Here is a 17,352-nt window from a genome sequence, read left to right as displayed (position 1 = left end):
CCTCGTTGTAAAGTATGTAGGATGGGAACTCACCTCGTTGTAAAGTATGTAGGATGGGAACTCACCTCGTTGTAAAGTATGTAGGATGGGAACTCATCTCGTTGTAAAGTAGATAAGACAAGGGGAACTCACCTCATTGTAAAGTAGATAAGACACGGGAACTCACCTCGTTGTAAAGTATGTAGGATGGGAACTCATCTCGTTGTAAAGTAGATAAGACAAGGGGAACTCACCTCATTGTAAAGTAGATAAGACACGGGAACTCACCTCGTTGTAAAGTAGATAAGACAAGGGGAACTCACCTTGTTGTAAAGTAGATAAGACACGGGAACTCACCTCGTTGTAAAGTAGATAAGACAAGGGGAACTCACCTTGTTGTAAAGTAGATAAGACACGGGAACTCACCTCGTTGTAAAGTATGTAAGACAAGGGGAACTCACCTCGTTGTAAAGTAGAGAAGACAAGGGGAACTCACCTTGTTGTAAAGTAGATAAGACACGGGAACTCACCTCATTGTAAAGTAGATAAGACACGGGAACTCACCTCATTGTAAAGTAGATAAGACACGGGAACTCACCTCATTGTAAAGTATGTAGGATGGGGAACTCACCTCATTGTAAAGTATGTAGGATGGGGAACTCACCTCATTGTAAAGTATGTAGGATGGGAACTCATCTCGTTGTAAAGTATGTAAGACAAGGGGAACTCACCTCGTTGTAAAGTAGATAAGACAAGGGGAACTCACCTTGTTGTAAAGTAGATAAGACACGGGAACTCACCTCATTGTAAAGTAGATAAGACACGGGAACTCACCTCATTGTAAAGTATGTAGGATGGGGAACTCACCTCATTGTAAAGTATGTAGGATGGGGAACTCACCTCATTGTAAAGTATGTAGGATGGGAACTCATCTCGTTGTAAAGTATGTAAGACAAGGGGAACTCACCTCGTTGGCGATATACGACAGGTTCCTTCCCATCGATAAGGTCCTGGAGATTCGTGGAGGCGTACATAACTGGGGAAAGAAGGACACGAATGTCAGCTAATTAGACCTGCTGATGAAACAACAGGAGAGGAGAACAACAGGAGAGGAGAACAACAGGAGAGGAGAACAACAGGAGAGGAGAACAACAGGAGAGGAGAACAACAGGAGAGGAGAACAACAGGAGAGGAGAACAACAGGAGAGGAGAACAACAGGAGAGGAGTACAACAGGAGAGGAGAACAACAGGAGAGGAGTACAACAGGAGAGGAGAACAACAGGAGAGGAGAACAACAGGAGAGGAGTACAACAGGAGAGGAGAACAACAGGAGAGGAGAACAGTAATGTCAGCTGATCTAGGACCAATTGTCCCTTTCAGATCCTGATGAATCAGATGACATGAACGGGGGGAGAGCTGATCCTAGATCAACACTCGTACTGAGACTCTTCATGAATACGCACAGTGGTGGGATTGGACAAAAAATGTGAGGTGAAAAGGTACCTCTTTGCCCGTCAATGTGGAGGCTATATACAGGGGGTACCAGTACAGAGTCAATGTGGAGGCTATATACAGGGGTTACCAGTACAGAGTCAATGTGGAGGCTATATACAGGGGTACCAGTACAGAGTCAATGTGGAGGCTATATACAGGGGTTACCAGTACAGAGTCAATGTGGAGGCTATATACAGGGGTTACCAGTACAGAGTCAATGTGGAGGCTATATACAGGGGTACCAGTACAGAGTCAATGTGGAGGCTATATACAGGGGTTACCAGTACAGAGTCAATGTGGAGGCTATATACAGGGGTACCAGTACAGAGTCAATGTGGAGGCTATATACAGGGGGTACCAGTACAGAGTCAATGTGGAGGCTATATACAGGGGGTACCAGTACAGAGTCAATGTGGAGGATATATACAGGGGGTACCAGTACAGAGTCAATGTGGAGGCTATATACAGGGGGTACCAGTACAGAGTCAATGTGGAGGCTATATACAGGGGGTACCGGTACAGAGTCAATGTGGAGGTTATATACAGGGGGTACCAGTACCGAGTCAATGTGGAGGTTATATACAGGGGGCACCAGTAGAGTAAAACTGATCCTAGATCAGCACTAGACCAGAACAGGATACGATATAACCCACACCCTTACCTGAGTCATACACTGTATCTTATTGGTCACGGCGTTGTTTTCTGTGTTTGTGTTGAGAGCACTGAGACTGCCTCCGTAGTTCTGCCGAGGTAGGAAGGGTTTAGCAGGGGGGCTACCTCCTCCTCCTCCTCCTCCTCCTCCTCCTCCTCCCTCCTCCACTACTGCTGCTGCTGTTGTTCTGGGCCCAGGTATAGGAGTCACTATGGGAGAGGGTCCTCAGGCCCAGAGACATGGCCGTGGACAGACCCGTGTTGAGGGAAACAGACTTCGGTACTGACTTCTTCTCCTGGGAGAGAGAGGAGAAGGAGGGGGGGGCAATTTAAATATCTCTGTATTGCTGACAGGCTGACAGGTGTGTCAATGTCAACCACAGAATATCCATCCGTCCAACTGTGATCGACTCAACCGGTTGTGTAAACCGAAGTCCAGTCCATGTCTTTGGTCCATCCGTCCAACTGTGATCGTGATGTTGTGTAAACCGAAGTCCAATCCATGTCTTTGGTCCATCCGTCCAACTGTGATCGTGATGTTGTGTAAACCGAAGTCCAATCCATGTCTTCGGTCCATCCGTCCAACTGTGATCGTGATGTTGTGTAAACCGAAGTCCAGTCCATGTCTTTGGTCCATCGGTCCATCCTGTCTAAACAGCTGACAAGGTACAAGTCTGTCGTTCTGCCCCTGAACAGGCAGTTAACCCGCTGTTCCTAGACCAGTTAACCCGCTGTTCCTAGACCAGTTAACCCACTGTTCCTAGACCAGTTAACCCACTGTTCCTAGACCAGTTAACCCACTGTTCCTAGACCAGTTAACCCACTGTTCCTAGACCAGTTAACCCACTGTTCCTAGACCAGTTAACCCACTGTTCCTAGACCAGTTAACCCACTGTTCCTAGACCAGTTAACCCACTGTTCCTAGACCAGTTAACCCACTGTTCCTAGACCAGTTAACCCACTGTTCCTAGGCCAGTTAACCCCACTGTTCCTAGACCAGTTAACCCACTGTTCCTAGACCAGTTAACCCACTGTTCCTAGACCAGTTAACCCACTGTTCCTAGACCAGTTGACCCACTGTTCCTAGACCAGTTAAACCACAGTTCCTAGACCAGTTAACGCACTGTTCCTAGACCAGTTAACCCACTGTTCCTAAACCAGTTAACCCACTGTTCCTAGACCAGTTAACCCACTGTTCCTAGACCAGTTAACCCACTGTTCCTAGACCAGTTGACCCACTGTTCCTAGACCAGTTAAACCACAGTTCCTAGACCAGTTAACCCACTGTTCCTAGACCAGTTAACCCACTGTTCCTAAACCAGTTAACCCACTGTTCCTAGACCAGTTAACCCACTGTTCCTAGACCAGTTAACCCGCTGTTCCTAGACCAGTTAACCCACTGTTCCTAGGCCAGTTAACCCCACTGTTCCTAGACCAGTTAACCCACTGTTCCTAGACCAGTTAACCCACTGTTCCTAGACCAGTTAAACTACTGTTCCTAGACCAGTTAACCCACTGTTCCTAGACCAGTTAACCCACTGTTCCTAGACCAGTTAACCCACTGTTCCTAGACCAGTTAACCCACTGTTCCTAGACCAGTTAACCCACTGTTCCTAGACCAGTTGACCCACTGTTCCTAGACCAGTTAAACCACAGTTCCTAGACCAGTTAACCCACTGTTCCTAGACCAGTTAACCCACTGTTCCTAAACCAGTTAACCCACTGTTCCTAGACCAGTTAACCCACTGTTCCTAGACCAGTTAACCCGCTGTTCCTAGACCAGTTAACCCACTGTTCCTAGGCCAGTTAACCCCACTGTTCCTAGACCAGTTAACCCACTGTTCCTAGACCAGTTAACCCACTGTTCCTAGACCAGTTAACCCACTGTTCCTAGACCAGTTAACCCACTGTTCCTAGACCAGTTAACCCACTGTTCCTAGACCAGTTAACCCACTGTTCCTAGACCAGTTAACCCACTGTTCCTAGACCAGTTAACCCACTGTTCCTAGACCAGTTGACCCACTGTTCCTAGACCAGTTGACCCACTGTTCCTAGACCAGTTAACCCACTGTTCCTAGACCAGTTAACCCACTGTTCCTAGACCAGTCAACCCGCTGTTCCTAGACCAGTTAACCCACTGTTCCTAGACCAGTTAACCCGCTGTTCCTAGACCAGTTGACCCACTGTTCCTAGACCAGTTAACCCACTGTTCCTAGACCAGTTAACCCACTGTTCCTAGACCAGTTAACCCACTGTTCCTAGACCAGTTAACCCGCTGTTCCTAGACCAGTTAACCCACTGTTCCTAGACCAGTTAACCCACTGTTCCTAGACCAGTTAACCCACTGTTCCTAGACCAGTTAACCAACTGTTCCACGGCTGCTATTATAACAGTAACCCACGCCAGTTAACCCACTGTTCTATAGGAAGAGGAGGAAACAGACACATGCTGAGTTTGACAACATGACCTTAAGTCTACTGTAGACAGACACACATCCATGTAGACAAATTCTGTTTGTCCATGACCCCTAGTACCACTGTTGTTATTCTCTCTCTCTCTCTCTCTCTCTCTCTCTCTCTCTCTCTCTCTCTCTCTCTCTCTCTCTCTCTCTCTCTCTCTCTCTCTCTCTCTCTCTCTCTCTCTCTCTCTCTCTCTCTCTCTCTCTCTCTCTCTCTCTCTCTCTCTCTCTCTCTCTCTCTCTCTGTCTCTCTCTCTCTCTCTCTCTCTCTCTCTCTCTCTCTCTCTCTCTCTCTCTCTCTCTCTCTCTCTCTCTCTCTCTCTCTCAGAGCTTTATTGGTTAGGTCAGGTAAGCAGATTACTCAGCCAGTTTGGTTCCTGCAGTCAGTATTTTAGGAAACACTGGGGTTTGTCTCACTTTCTACCGGTTCAGTACAGACAGTACGTACAGACAGAGTAATCTCCTGCCTTCCTAAAGTCTTCCAAAGCCAAGTTATTCAAGAATCCCACCGTACCTTCTCCACTGTGCAATCTGGTTTCCGAGCTGGTCACGGGTGCACCTCAAGCCACGCTCAAGGACATAAATTATATCATAACTGCCATTGATAAGAGACATTACTGTGCAGCCGTCTTCATCGACCTGGCCAAGGCTTTCGACTCTGTCAATCACCGTATTCTTATCGGCAGCCTCAACAGCCTTGGATTCTCTAACGACCACCTCGCCTGGTTCACCAACTATTTCTCAGACAGAGTTCAGTGTGTCAAATCGAAGGGCCTGTTGTCCGTCTGGCCGTGTCTATGGGGGTACCACAGGGTTCAATTCTCGGGCCGACTCTTTTCTCTGTATACATCAACGATGTGGCTCTTGCCGGTGATTGGTGATTCCTTGATCCACCTTTACACAGACGACACCATTCTGTATACATCTGGCCCTTCTTTGGACACTGTGTTAACTAACCTCCAAACGAGCTTCAATGCCATACAACACTTTTCTATTGTGTTATTGACTGTACGTTTGTTTATGTGTAACTCTGTGTTGTTGTTTGTGTCACACTGCTTTGCTTTATCTTGGCCAGGTTGCAGTTGTTAATGAGAACTTGTTCTCAAATAGCCTACCTGGTTAAATAAAGGTGAAAAAAAAGTCTGTCTGTCTGTCTGTCTGTCTGTCTGTCTGTCTGTCTGTCTGTCTGTCTGTCTGTCTGTCTGTCTGTCTGTCTGTCTGTCTGTCTGTCTGTCTGTCTGTCTGTCTGTCTGTCTGTCTGTCTGTCTGTCTGTCTGTCTGTCTGTCTGTCTGTCTGTCTGTTTGTTTGTGTGATACCTCTGGCAGCTGTAGCTGTTGGTTATTATCTGGTAGAACAGAATGTGTTTCTGATGTGTGTGTGTGTGTGTGTGTGTGTGTGTGTGTGTGTGTGTGTGTGTGTGTGTGTGTGTGTGTGTGTGTGTGTGTGTGTGTGTGTGTGTGTGTGTGTGTGTGTGTGTGTGTGTGTGTGTGTGTGTGTGTGTGTGTGTGTGTGTGTGTGTGTGTGTGTGTGTGTGTGTGTGTGATACCTCTGGCAGCTGTAGCTGTGTCTGTTGCATGGTTAGTATCTGAAGGAACAGAGGGCTCTGTAGAACGGTCTTCAGTAGTGATAGTTTCTCCTCAGTGGGAGCCTCTCCTCTGTCCTTCAGCTTGGTCTGGAGTCTCTCCACAGCCTCCAAGGCCCGCTGTGTATCTGGAGAGAATACAATACAATACAATACAATACAATACAATATAATATAATATAATATAATATAATATAATATAATATAATACAATACAATACAATAAAATACAACACAATATAATATAATACAATATAATACAACACAATACAATACAATACAATATAATACAATACAATATAATACAATACAATACAATATAATACAATACAATACAATACAATAAAATATAATACAACACAATACAATACAATATAATATAATATAATACAATATAATACAACACAATATAATACAATACAATACAATACAATATAATACAATACGCCCTACAATACAATAGAATATAATACAATACAATATAATACAATACAATATAATATAATACAATACAATATAATACAACACAATATAATATAATACAATACAATACAATATAATACAACACAATATAATATAATACAATACAATACAATATAATACAACACAATATAATATAATACAATATAATACAATACAATACAATACAATACAATACAATACAATACAACACAATACAATACAATACAATACAATACAATATAATATAATACAATATAATACAATACAATACAATATAATATAATACAATACACTATAATATAATATAATACAACACAATACAATACAATACAATATAATACAATACAATATAATACAATACAATACAATACAATATAATACAATACAATACAATAAAATATAATACAACACAATACAATACAATATAATATAATACAATATAATACAACACAATATAATACAATACAATACAATACAATATAATACAATACGCCCTACAATACAATAGAATATAATACAATACAATACAATATAATACAATACAATATAATATAATACAATACAATATAATACAACACAATATAATATAATACAATACAATACAATATAATACAACACAATATAATATAATACAATACAATACAACACAATATAATACAATACAATATAATACAACACAATACAATACAATACAATACAATACAATATAATATAATACAATATAATACAATACAATACAATATAATATAATACAACACAATACAATATAATACAACACAATATAATACAATACAATACACTATAATACAATATAATTCAACACAATACAATACAATACAATACAATATAATACAACACAATACAATACAATACAATATAATACAATACAATATAATACAATACAATACAATACAATACAACACAATACAATATAATACAATATAATATAATGCAATATAATACAATACAATACAATATAATATAATACAATACAATATAATATAATACAATATAATATAATATAATACAACACAATACAATACAATATAATACAATACAATATAATATAATATAATACAATACAATACAATATAATACAACACAATATAATATAATACAATACAATACAATATAATACAACACAATACAATATAATACAATACAATACAATATAATACAATACAATACAATACAATAAAATATAATACAACACAATACAATACAATATAATATAATATAATATAATACAATATAATACAACACAATATAATACAATACAATACAATACAATATAATACAATACGCCCTACAATACAATAGAATATAATACAATACAATACAATATAATACAATACAATATAATATAATACAATACAATATAATACAACACAATATAATATAATACAATACAATACAATATAATACAACACAATATAATATAATACAATACAATACAACACAATATAATATAATACAATACAATACAATATAATACAACACAATACAATACAATACAATACAATATAATATAATACAATATAATACAATACAATACAATATAATATAATACAACACAATACCATATAATACAACACAATATAATACAATACAATACACTATAATACAATATAATACAACACAATACAATACAATACAATATAAATACAACACAATACAATATAATACAATATAATACAATACAATATAATACAATACAATACAATACAATACAACACAATACAATATAATACAATATAATATAATGCAATATAATACAATACAATAAATATAATATAATACAATACAATACAATATAATACAATATAATACAATATAATACAACACAATATAATACAATACAATACAATACAATATAATATAATACACAATACAATACAATATAATACAATACAATACAATATAATACAATACAATATAATATAATACAATACAATATAATACAACACAATATAATATAATACAATACAATATAATACAACACAATATAATATAATACAATACAATACAACACAATATAATACAATACAATATAATACAACACAATACAATACAATACAATACAATATAATATAATACAATATAATACAATACAATACAATATAATATAATACAACACAATACAATATAATACAACACAATATAATACAATACAATACACTATAATACAATATAATTCAACACAATACAATACAATACAATACAATATAATACAACACAATACAATACAATACAATATAATACAATACAATATAATACAATACAATACAATACAATACAACACAATACAATATAATACAATATAATATAATGCAATATAATACAATACAATACAATATAATATAATACAATACAATATAATATAATACAATATAATATAATATAATACAACACAATACAATACAATATAATACAATACAATATAATATAATATAATACAATACAATACAATATAATACAACACAATATAATATAATACAATACAATACAATATAATACAACACAATACAATATAATACAATACAATACAATATAATACAATACAATACAATACAATAAAATATAATACAACACAATACAATACAATATAATATAATATAATATAATACAATATAATACAACACAATATAATACAATACAATACAATACAATATAATACAATACGCCCTACAATACAATAGAATATAATACAATACAATACAATATAATACAATACAATATAATATAATACAATACAATATAATACAACACAATATAATATAATACAATACAATACAATATAATACAACACAATATAATATAATACAATACAATACAACACAATATAATATAATACAATACAATACAATATAATACAACACAATACAATACAATACAATACAATATAATATAATACAATATAATACAATACAATACAATATAATATAATACAACACAATACCATATAATACAACACAATATAATACAATACAATACACTATAATACAATATAATTCAACACACAATACAATACAATACAATACAATACAATACAATACAACACAATACAATACAATACAATATAATACAATACAATATAATACAATACAATACAATACAATACAACACAATACAATATAATACAATATAATATAATGCAATATAATACAATACAATAAATATAATATAATACAATACAATACAATATAATACAATATAATATAATATAATACAACACAATACAATACAATATAATACAATACAATATAATATAATACAATACAATACAATATAATACAACACAATATAATATAATACAATACAATATAATACAACACAATATAATATAATACAATACAATACAACACAATATAATATAATACAATACAATATAATACAACACAATACAATACAATACAATATAATACAATATAATACAATATAATACAATACAATACAATACAATAAAATATAATACAACACAATACAATACAATATAATATAATATAATATAATACAATATAATACAACACAATATAATACAATACAATACAATATAATACAATACGCACTACAATACAATAGAATACAATACACACTACAATATAATACAATACAATACATCACAATACAATATAATACAATACACACTACAATATAATACACACTACAATATAATACACACTACAATATAATACACACTACAATACAATACACACTACAATATAATACACACTACAATACAATACAATACAATATAATACACACTACAATACACACTACAATACAATACACACTACAATACAATACACACTACAATACACACTACAATACAATACACACTACAATATAATACACACTACAATATAATACACACTACAATATAATACACACTACAATACAATACACACTACAATGCAATACAATGCAATACAATACAATACAATATAATACACACTACAATACACACTACAATACAATACACACTACAATACAATACAATGCAATACAATATAATACACTACAAACTACAATATAATACAATACAATACAATATATTGCAAAACAATACACACTACACTACAATACAATATAATACAACACAATACAACACAATATGTTACCATGTAATACAACACAACTCAATACAATACAATACACTTTGTAGTGTAGTCACATTATAGTGTAGTCACTTTGTAGTGTAGTCACTTTGTAGTGTAGTCACTATGTAGTGTCGTCACTGTGTAGTGTAGTCACTATGTAGTGTAGTCACTGTGTAGTGTAGTCACTGTGTAGTGTATTCACTGTGTAGTGTAGTCACTATGTAGTGTCGTCACTGTGTAGTGTAGTCACTATGTAGTGTAGTCACTATGTAGTGTAGTCACTGTGTAGTGTAGTCACTGTGTAGTGTAGTCACTATGTAGTGTAGTCACTGTGTAGTGTAGTCACTATGTAGTGTAGTCACTGTGTAGTCACTATGTAGTGTAGTCACTATGTAGTGTAGTCACTATGTAGTGTCATCAAGGTGTAGTGTAGTCACTGTGTAGTGTATTCACTGTGTAGTGTAGTCACTATGTAGTGTTGTCACTGTGTAGTGTTGTCACTGTGTAGTGTAGTCACTGTGTAGTCACTGTGTAGTGTAGTCACTTTGTAGTGTAGTCACTGTGTAGTCACTATGTAGTGTTGTCACTGTGTAGTGTAGTCACTGTGTAGTCACTGTTTATTGTAGTCACTGTGTAGTGTAGTCACTGTGTAGTGTAGTCACTGTGTAGTCACTTTGTATTGTAGTCACTGTGTAGTGTTGTCACTGTGTAGTGTAGTCACTGTGTAGTCACTGTGTAGTGTAGTCACTATGTAGTGTAGTCACTGTGTAGTGTTGTCACTGTGTAGTGTAGTCACTGTGTAGTCACTGTGTAGTGTAGTCACTTTGTAGTGTAGTCACTATGTAGTGTAGTCACTGTGTAGTGTAGTCACTATGTGGTGTCGTCACTGTGTAGTGTAGTCAAGGTGTAGTGTAGTCACTGTGTAGTGTATTCACTGTGTAGTGTAGTGTCACTGTGTAGTGTCGTCACTGTGTAGTGTAGTCACTATGTAGTGTAGTCACTATGTAGTGTCGTCAAGGTGTAGTGTATTCACTGTGTAGTGTAGTCACTGTGTAGTGTAGTCACTATGTAGTGTCGTCACTGTGTAGTGTAGTCACTGTGTAGTGTAGTCACTGTGTAGTGTAGTCACTATGTAGTGTAGTCACTATGTAGTGTCGTCACTGTGTAGTGTAGTCACTATGTAGTGTCGTCACTGTGTAGTGTAGTCACTATGTAGTGTCGTCACTGTGTAGTGTAGTCACTGTGTAGTGTAGTCACTATGTAGTGTAGTCACTGTGTAGTGTAGTCACTATGTAGTGTAGTCACTATGTAGTGTCGTCAAGGTGTAGTGTAGTCACTGTGTAGTGTATTCACTGTGTATTGTAGTGTCACGGTGTAGTGTAGTCACTGTGTAGTGTAGTCACTATGTAGTGTCGTCACTGTGTAGTGTAGTCACTATGTAGTGTAGTCACTATGTAGTGTAGTCACTGTGTAGTGTAGTCACTGTGTAGTGTAGTGTCACGGTGTAGTGTAGTCACTGTGTAGTGTAGTCACTATGTAGTGTAGTCACTATGTAGTGTCGTCAAGGTGTAGTGTAGTCACTGTGTAGTGTATTCACTGTGTAGTGTAGTCAAGGTGTAGTGTAGTCACTGTGTAGTGTAGTCACTTTGTAGTGTAGTCACTGTGTAGTCACTGTGTAGTGCAGTCACTGTGTAGTGTAGTCACAGTGTAGTGTAGTCACTTTGTAGTGTAGTCACTGTGTAGTGCATTCACTGTGTAGTGTAGTCACGGTGTAGTGTGGTGACTTTGTAGTTTAGTCACTGTATAGTGTAGTGCCATTGTGCAGTGTAGTCACTTTGTAGTGTAGTCACTGTGTAGTGTAGTCACTGTGTAGTCACTGTGTAGTGTAGTCACTGTGTAGTGTAGTCACTGTGTAGTGTAGTCTCTTTGTAGTGTAGTCACTGTGTAGTCACTGTGTGGTCACTTTGTATTGTAGTCACTGTGTAGTGTAGTCACTGTGTAGTGTAGTCACTGTGTAGTGTAGTCACTGTGTAGTGTAGTCACTGTGTAGTGTAGTCACTGTGTAGTCACTGCGTAGTGTTGTCACTGTGTAGTGTAGTCACTGTGTAGTCACTGTGTAGTGTAGCCACTGTGTAGTGTAGTGTCACTGTGTAGTGTAGTCACTGTGTGGTCACTGTGTAGTGTAGTCACTGTGTAGAGTAGTCAAGGTGCTTAGAAGGGCTGAATGACACGTACCCATGGCGTCCATCTTTGCTTGGATGTAGGTCTTCACTAGATGGTTGAGAGTGTTCATGTGTGCCGGTCACCGTTCACCATCGGATACCTGCAACATGACATATTTATCATCATTATAATCTCCACACGGCACAGCCAGAAGAGGACTGGCCCACCCCTCACAGCCTGGTTCCTCTCTACCCGGCACAGCCAGAAGAGGACTGGCCACCCCTCAGAGCCTGGTTCCTCTCTATCCGGCACAGCCAGAAGAGGACTGGCCACCCCTGAGAGCCTGGTTCCTCTCTATCCGGCACAGCCAGAAGAGGACTGGCCACCCCTCAGACCCTGGTTCCTCTCTACCCAGTACAGCCAGAAGAGGACTGGCCACCCCGCATAGCCTGGTTCCTCTCTACCCAGTACAGCCAGAAGAGGACTGGCCCACCCCACATAGCCTGGTTCCTCTCTAGGTTTCTTCCTAGGTTTTGGCCTTTCTAGGGAGTTTTTCCTAGCCACCGTGCTTCTACACCTGCATTGCTTGCTGTTTGGGGTTTTAGGCTGGGTTTCTGTACAGCACTTTGTGGCATCGGCTGATGTAAGATGGGCTTTATAAATAAATTTGATTGAATGATTGACTGATCAAAGGAGCATGCGCACAAAAAAATACTTTAATCCTGCATGCTACAGTTTTTGAACATTTTGAACAGTAAAGACTGAGTATCTCCACACGGACCATGTAGACACACATTTTCTGGTGGTTGATCAATTGATCAACCACAGGACATGTCTCTCATTTTATTATGTACTGTAGGTCTGAATCCAGATCATATTGCAGGACATGTAGGTCTGAATCCGGATCATATCGCAGAACATGTAGTTCTGAATCCGGATCATATTGCAGAACATGTAGTTCTGAATCCGGATCATATTGCAGAACATGTCTCTCATTTTATTATAAATTGTAGGTCTGAATCCGGATCATATCGCAGGACATGTCTCTCATTTTATTATAAATTGTAGGTCTGAATCCGGATCATATCGCAGGACATGTAGGTCTGAATCCAGATCATATTGCAGGACATGTAGGTCTGAATCCAGATCATATTGCAGGACATGTAGGTCTGAATCCGGATCATATCGCAGGACATGTAGTTCTGAATCCGGATCATATTGCAGAACATGTAGTTCTGAATCCGGATCATATTGCAGAACATGTAGGTCTGAATCCGGATCATATCGCAGGACATGTAGTTTTGAATCCGGATCATATTGCAGAACATGTCTCTCATTTTATTATAAATTGTAGGTCTGAATCCGGATCATATCGCAGGACATGTCTCTCATTTTATTATAAATTGTAGGTCTGAATCCGGATCATATCGCAGGACATGTAGGTCTGAATCCGGATCATATCGCAGGACATGTAGGTCTGAATCCGGATCATATCGCAGAACATGTAGGTCTGAATCCGGATCATATCGCAGAACATGTAGGTCTGAATCCGGATCATATCGCAGAACATGTAGGTCTGAATCCGGATCATATCGCAGAACATGTAGGTCTGAATCCGGATCATATCGCAGAACATGTAGGTCTGAATCCGGATCATATCGCAGAACATGAATATCATATCGCAGAACATGTCTGAATCCGGATCATATCGCAGAACATGTAGGTCTGAATCAGGATCATATCGCAGGACATATCCTCATTCACGTCACTGAGACAGAGAAAAAGTGGGAATGTGGAACCTTTAGGTTCTGTCAGACAGTGTTACTGTTAGACATCAGGGATCCCATGGGAAGGAGAAGAGCCACTGTCGGGTACAAAGTCAACAGGAGAGCCGTGAGTTAGGGAGGAGTGAGGATCTTGGGTGCGAGGTCAGAGGTCAGATGAAGTGAGGGAGAACATATGCCACTAAAGTTTCTGTCTGGCAACAGAGATGTATTGGCCGGGTAGCCTAGTGGTTAGAGCGTTGGACTAGCAACCGAAAGGTTGCAAGTTCAAACCCCCGAGCTGACAAGGTACAAATCTGCCGTTCTGCTCCTGAACAAGCAGTTAACTCACTGTTCCCTAGTAGGTCGTCATTAAAAATAAGAATTTGTTCTTAACTGACTCGTCTAGTTAAATAAAGATAAAATAAAAAGATGTGTAAGGAGGAGAATTCACCTAAATTGAGGTTTATATTCTCGCGCTGGTGGGAACATGTCTTTGTCTGTTCATTTGTCGGACCCTTTAATAATCCTCCCTGGGTTTTTACTCGGTTCATTTAGAACCGAACACGATTAACAAATTACTGAACAACGACTTGTCTTCGGCTGTGGTATTGAGGATACTTTTCAATAGTTTGAAAGGACAATCAATCTGGCAGGAAGGACAATCAATCTGGCAGGAAGGACAATCAATCTGGCAGGAAGGACAATCAATCTGGCAGGAAGGACAATCAATCTGGCAGGAAGGACAATCAATCTGGCAGGAATGACAATCAATCTGGCAGGAAGGACAATCAATCTGGCAGGAAGGACAATCAATATTTTAGGAAGGACAATCAATCTAGCAGGAAGGACAATCAATATTTTAGGAAGGACAATCAATCTAGCAGGAAGGACAATCAATCTGGCAGGAAGGACAATCAATCTTTTAGGAAGAACAATCAATATTTTAGGAAGGACAATCAATCTAGCAGGAAGGACAATCAATCTTTTAGGAAGGTCAATCAATATTTTAGGAAGGACAATCAATCTTTTAGGAAGGACAATCAATATTTTAGGAAGGACAATCAATCTAGCAAGAAGGACAATCAATCTTTTAGGAAGGACAATCAATATTTTAGGAAGGACAATCAATCTAGCAGGAAGGACAATCAATCTTTTAGGAAGGACAATCAATAATTTAGGAAGGACAATCAATCTAGCAAGAAGGACAATCAATCTAGCAAGAAGGACAATCAATCTAGCAGGAAGGACAATCAATCTAGCAGGAAGGACAATCAATCTAGCAAGAAGGACAATCAATCTAGCAGGAAGGACAATCAATCTGGCAGGAAGGACAATCAATCTTTTAGGAAGGACAATCAATATTTTAGGAAGGACAATCAATCTAGCAGGAAGGACAATCAATCTAGCAGGAAGGACAATCAATATTTTAGGAAGGACAATCAATAATTTAGGAAGGACAATCAATCTAGCAAGAAGGACAATCAATCTAGCAGGAAGGACAATCAATCTAGCAAGAAGGACAATCAATCTAGCAGGAAGGACAATTAATCTAGCAGGAAGGACAATCAATCTAGCAGGAAGGACAATCAATCTTTTTGATGAATTCATTTTTAAACGGACCGCTCTTGCACCGGAAAATGTGTCACCCGTTCCCTCCCACGGTTTGTGTTGTCAGTCATCGTGGAAACATTTGTGTGTGCTTTTAATATGCACTACAGTCAAATAGGATCGTATTTCATATCTTGGATGGAGGACAACGCATCCGCAGATATCGAATGTTAGCCGTCCTTCTACTACAGCAGGTAAATCGACAATTTTACAACGGGTACGAGTGTGACGTCAGGGAAAGTTACGAACGCAAGTTAACGTTTCCAAAAGCCAACCGAACAAAATAACTTACGATACGTGCTTGTGCATTAGTAGCACAATATCTTTTATTTATTTTCCTAGGCAAGTTAGTTAAGAACAAATTCTTATTTTCAATGACAGCCTAGGAACAGTGGGTTCCTGAACTGTCTGTTCAGGGGCAGAAGGACAGATTTGTACCTGGTCAGCTCAGGATTTGAACTTGCAACCTTTCGGTTACTAGTCCAACACTCTAACCACTAGGCTACCTGCCACCTCTACACTCTAACCACTAGTCTACCTGCCACCTCTACACTCTAACCACTAGGCTACCTGCCACCTCTACACTCTAACCACTAGGCTACCTGCCTCCTCTACACTCTAACCACTAGTCTACCTGCCACCTCTACACTCTAACCACTAGGCTACCCTGCCTCCTCTACACTCTAACCACTAGGCTACCCTGCCTCCTCTACACTCTAACCACTAGGCTACCCTGCCTCCTCTACACTCTAACCACTAGGCTACCCTGCCTCCTCTACACTCTAACCACTAGGCTACCTACCGCCTCTACACTCTAACCACTAGGCTACCTACCGCCTCTACACTCTAACCACTAGGCTACCCTGCCTCCTCTACACTCTAACCACTAGGCTACCTACCGCCTCTACACTCTAACCACTAGGCTACCCTGCCACTCTCCACTACACCCTACCTCCTCTAACCAACCACTAGGCTACCCTACCTCCTCTACACTCTAACCACTAGGCTACCCTACCTCCTCTACACTCTAACCACTAGGCTACCCTACCTCCTCTACACTCTAACCACTAGGCTACCCTACCTCCTC

The 17,352-nt window shown here is 38.1% G+C and overlaps 1 protein-coding gene across 1 annotated transcript; it reads right to left on the bottom strand.

The window, feature by feature from the left end:
* Positions 1–889: 889 nt before the first annotated feature.
* LOC124029637 (inaD-like protein) lies at positions 890–13,096 on the bottom strand. Its single transcript, XM_046341282.1, has 4 exons — positions 12,964–13,096; positions 6,131–6,294; positions 2,136–2,421; positions 890–1,015 (listed from the first exon to the last, which is right to left on the bottom strand). Exons 1-3 carry the CDS (start codon positions 13,019–13,021, stop codon positions 2,248–2,250), a joined length of 396 nt encoding a protein of 131 aa, XP_046197238.1. The 5' UTR covers positions 13,022–13,096; the 3' UTR covers positions 890–1,015; positions 2,136–2,247.
* Between the last annotated feature and the right edge of the window lie 4,256 nt (positions 13,097–17,352).

Source organism: Oncorhynchus gorbuscha, unplaced genomic scaffold, assembly GCF_021184085.1.
Source record: "Oncorhynchus gorbuscha isolate QuinsamMale2020 ecotype Even-year unplaced genomic scaffold, OgorEven_v1.0 Un_scaffold_7089, whole genome shotgun sequence".
NCBI classification, from domain to species: domain Eukaryota; kingdom Metazoa; phylum Chordata; class Actinopteri; order Salmoniformes; family Salmonidae; genus Oncorhynchus; species Oncorhynchus gorbuscha.
This window is presented reverse-complemented; position numbering and strand designations above follow the sequence as displayed.

Bases quoted from the DNA above. Each gene is read 5' to 3' on its own strand.
- LOC124029637 (XM_046341282.1), bottom strand. From the start codon at position 13,021: ATGAACACTCTCAACCATCTAGTGAAGACCTACATCCAAGCAAAGATG. The intron at 6,295-12,963 runs GTACGTGTCATT...TATTCTCTCCAG, and splicing joins AGCAAAGATGGACGCCATGG to ATACACAGCGGGCCTTGGAG. The intron at 2,422-6,130 runs GTATCACACACA...TCTCTCTCCCAG, and splicing joins CACAGCTACAGCTGCCAGAG to GAGAAGAAGTCAGTACCGAA.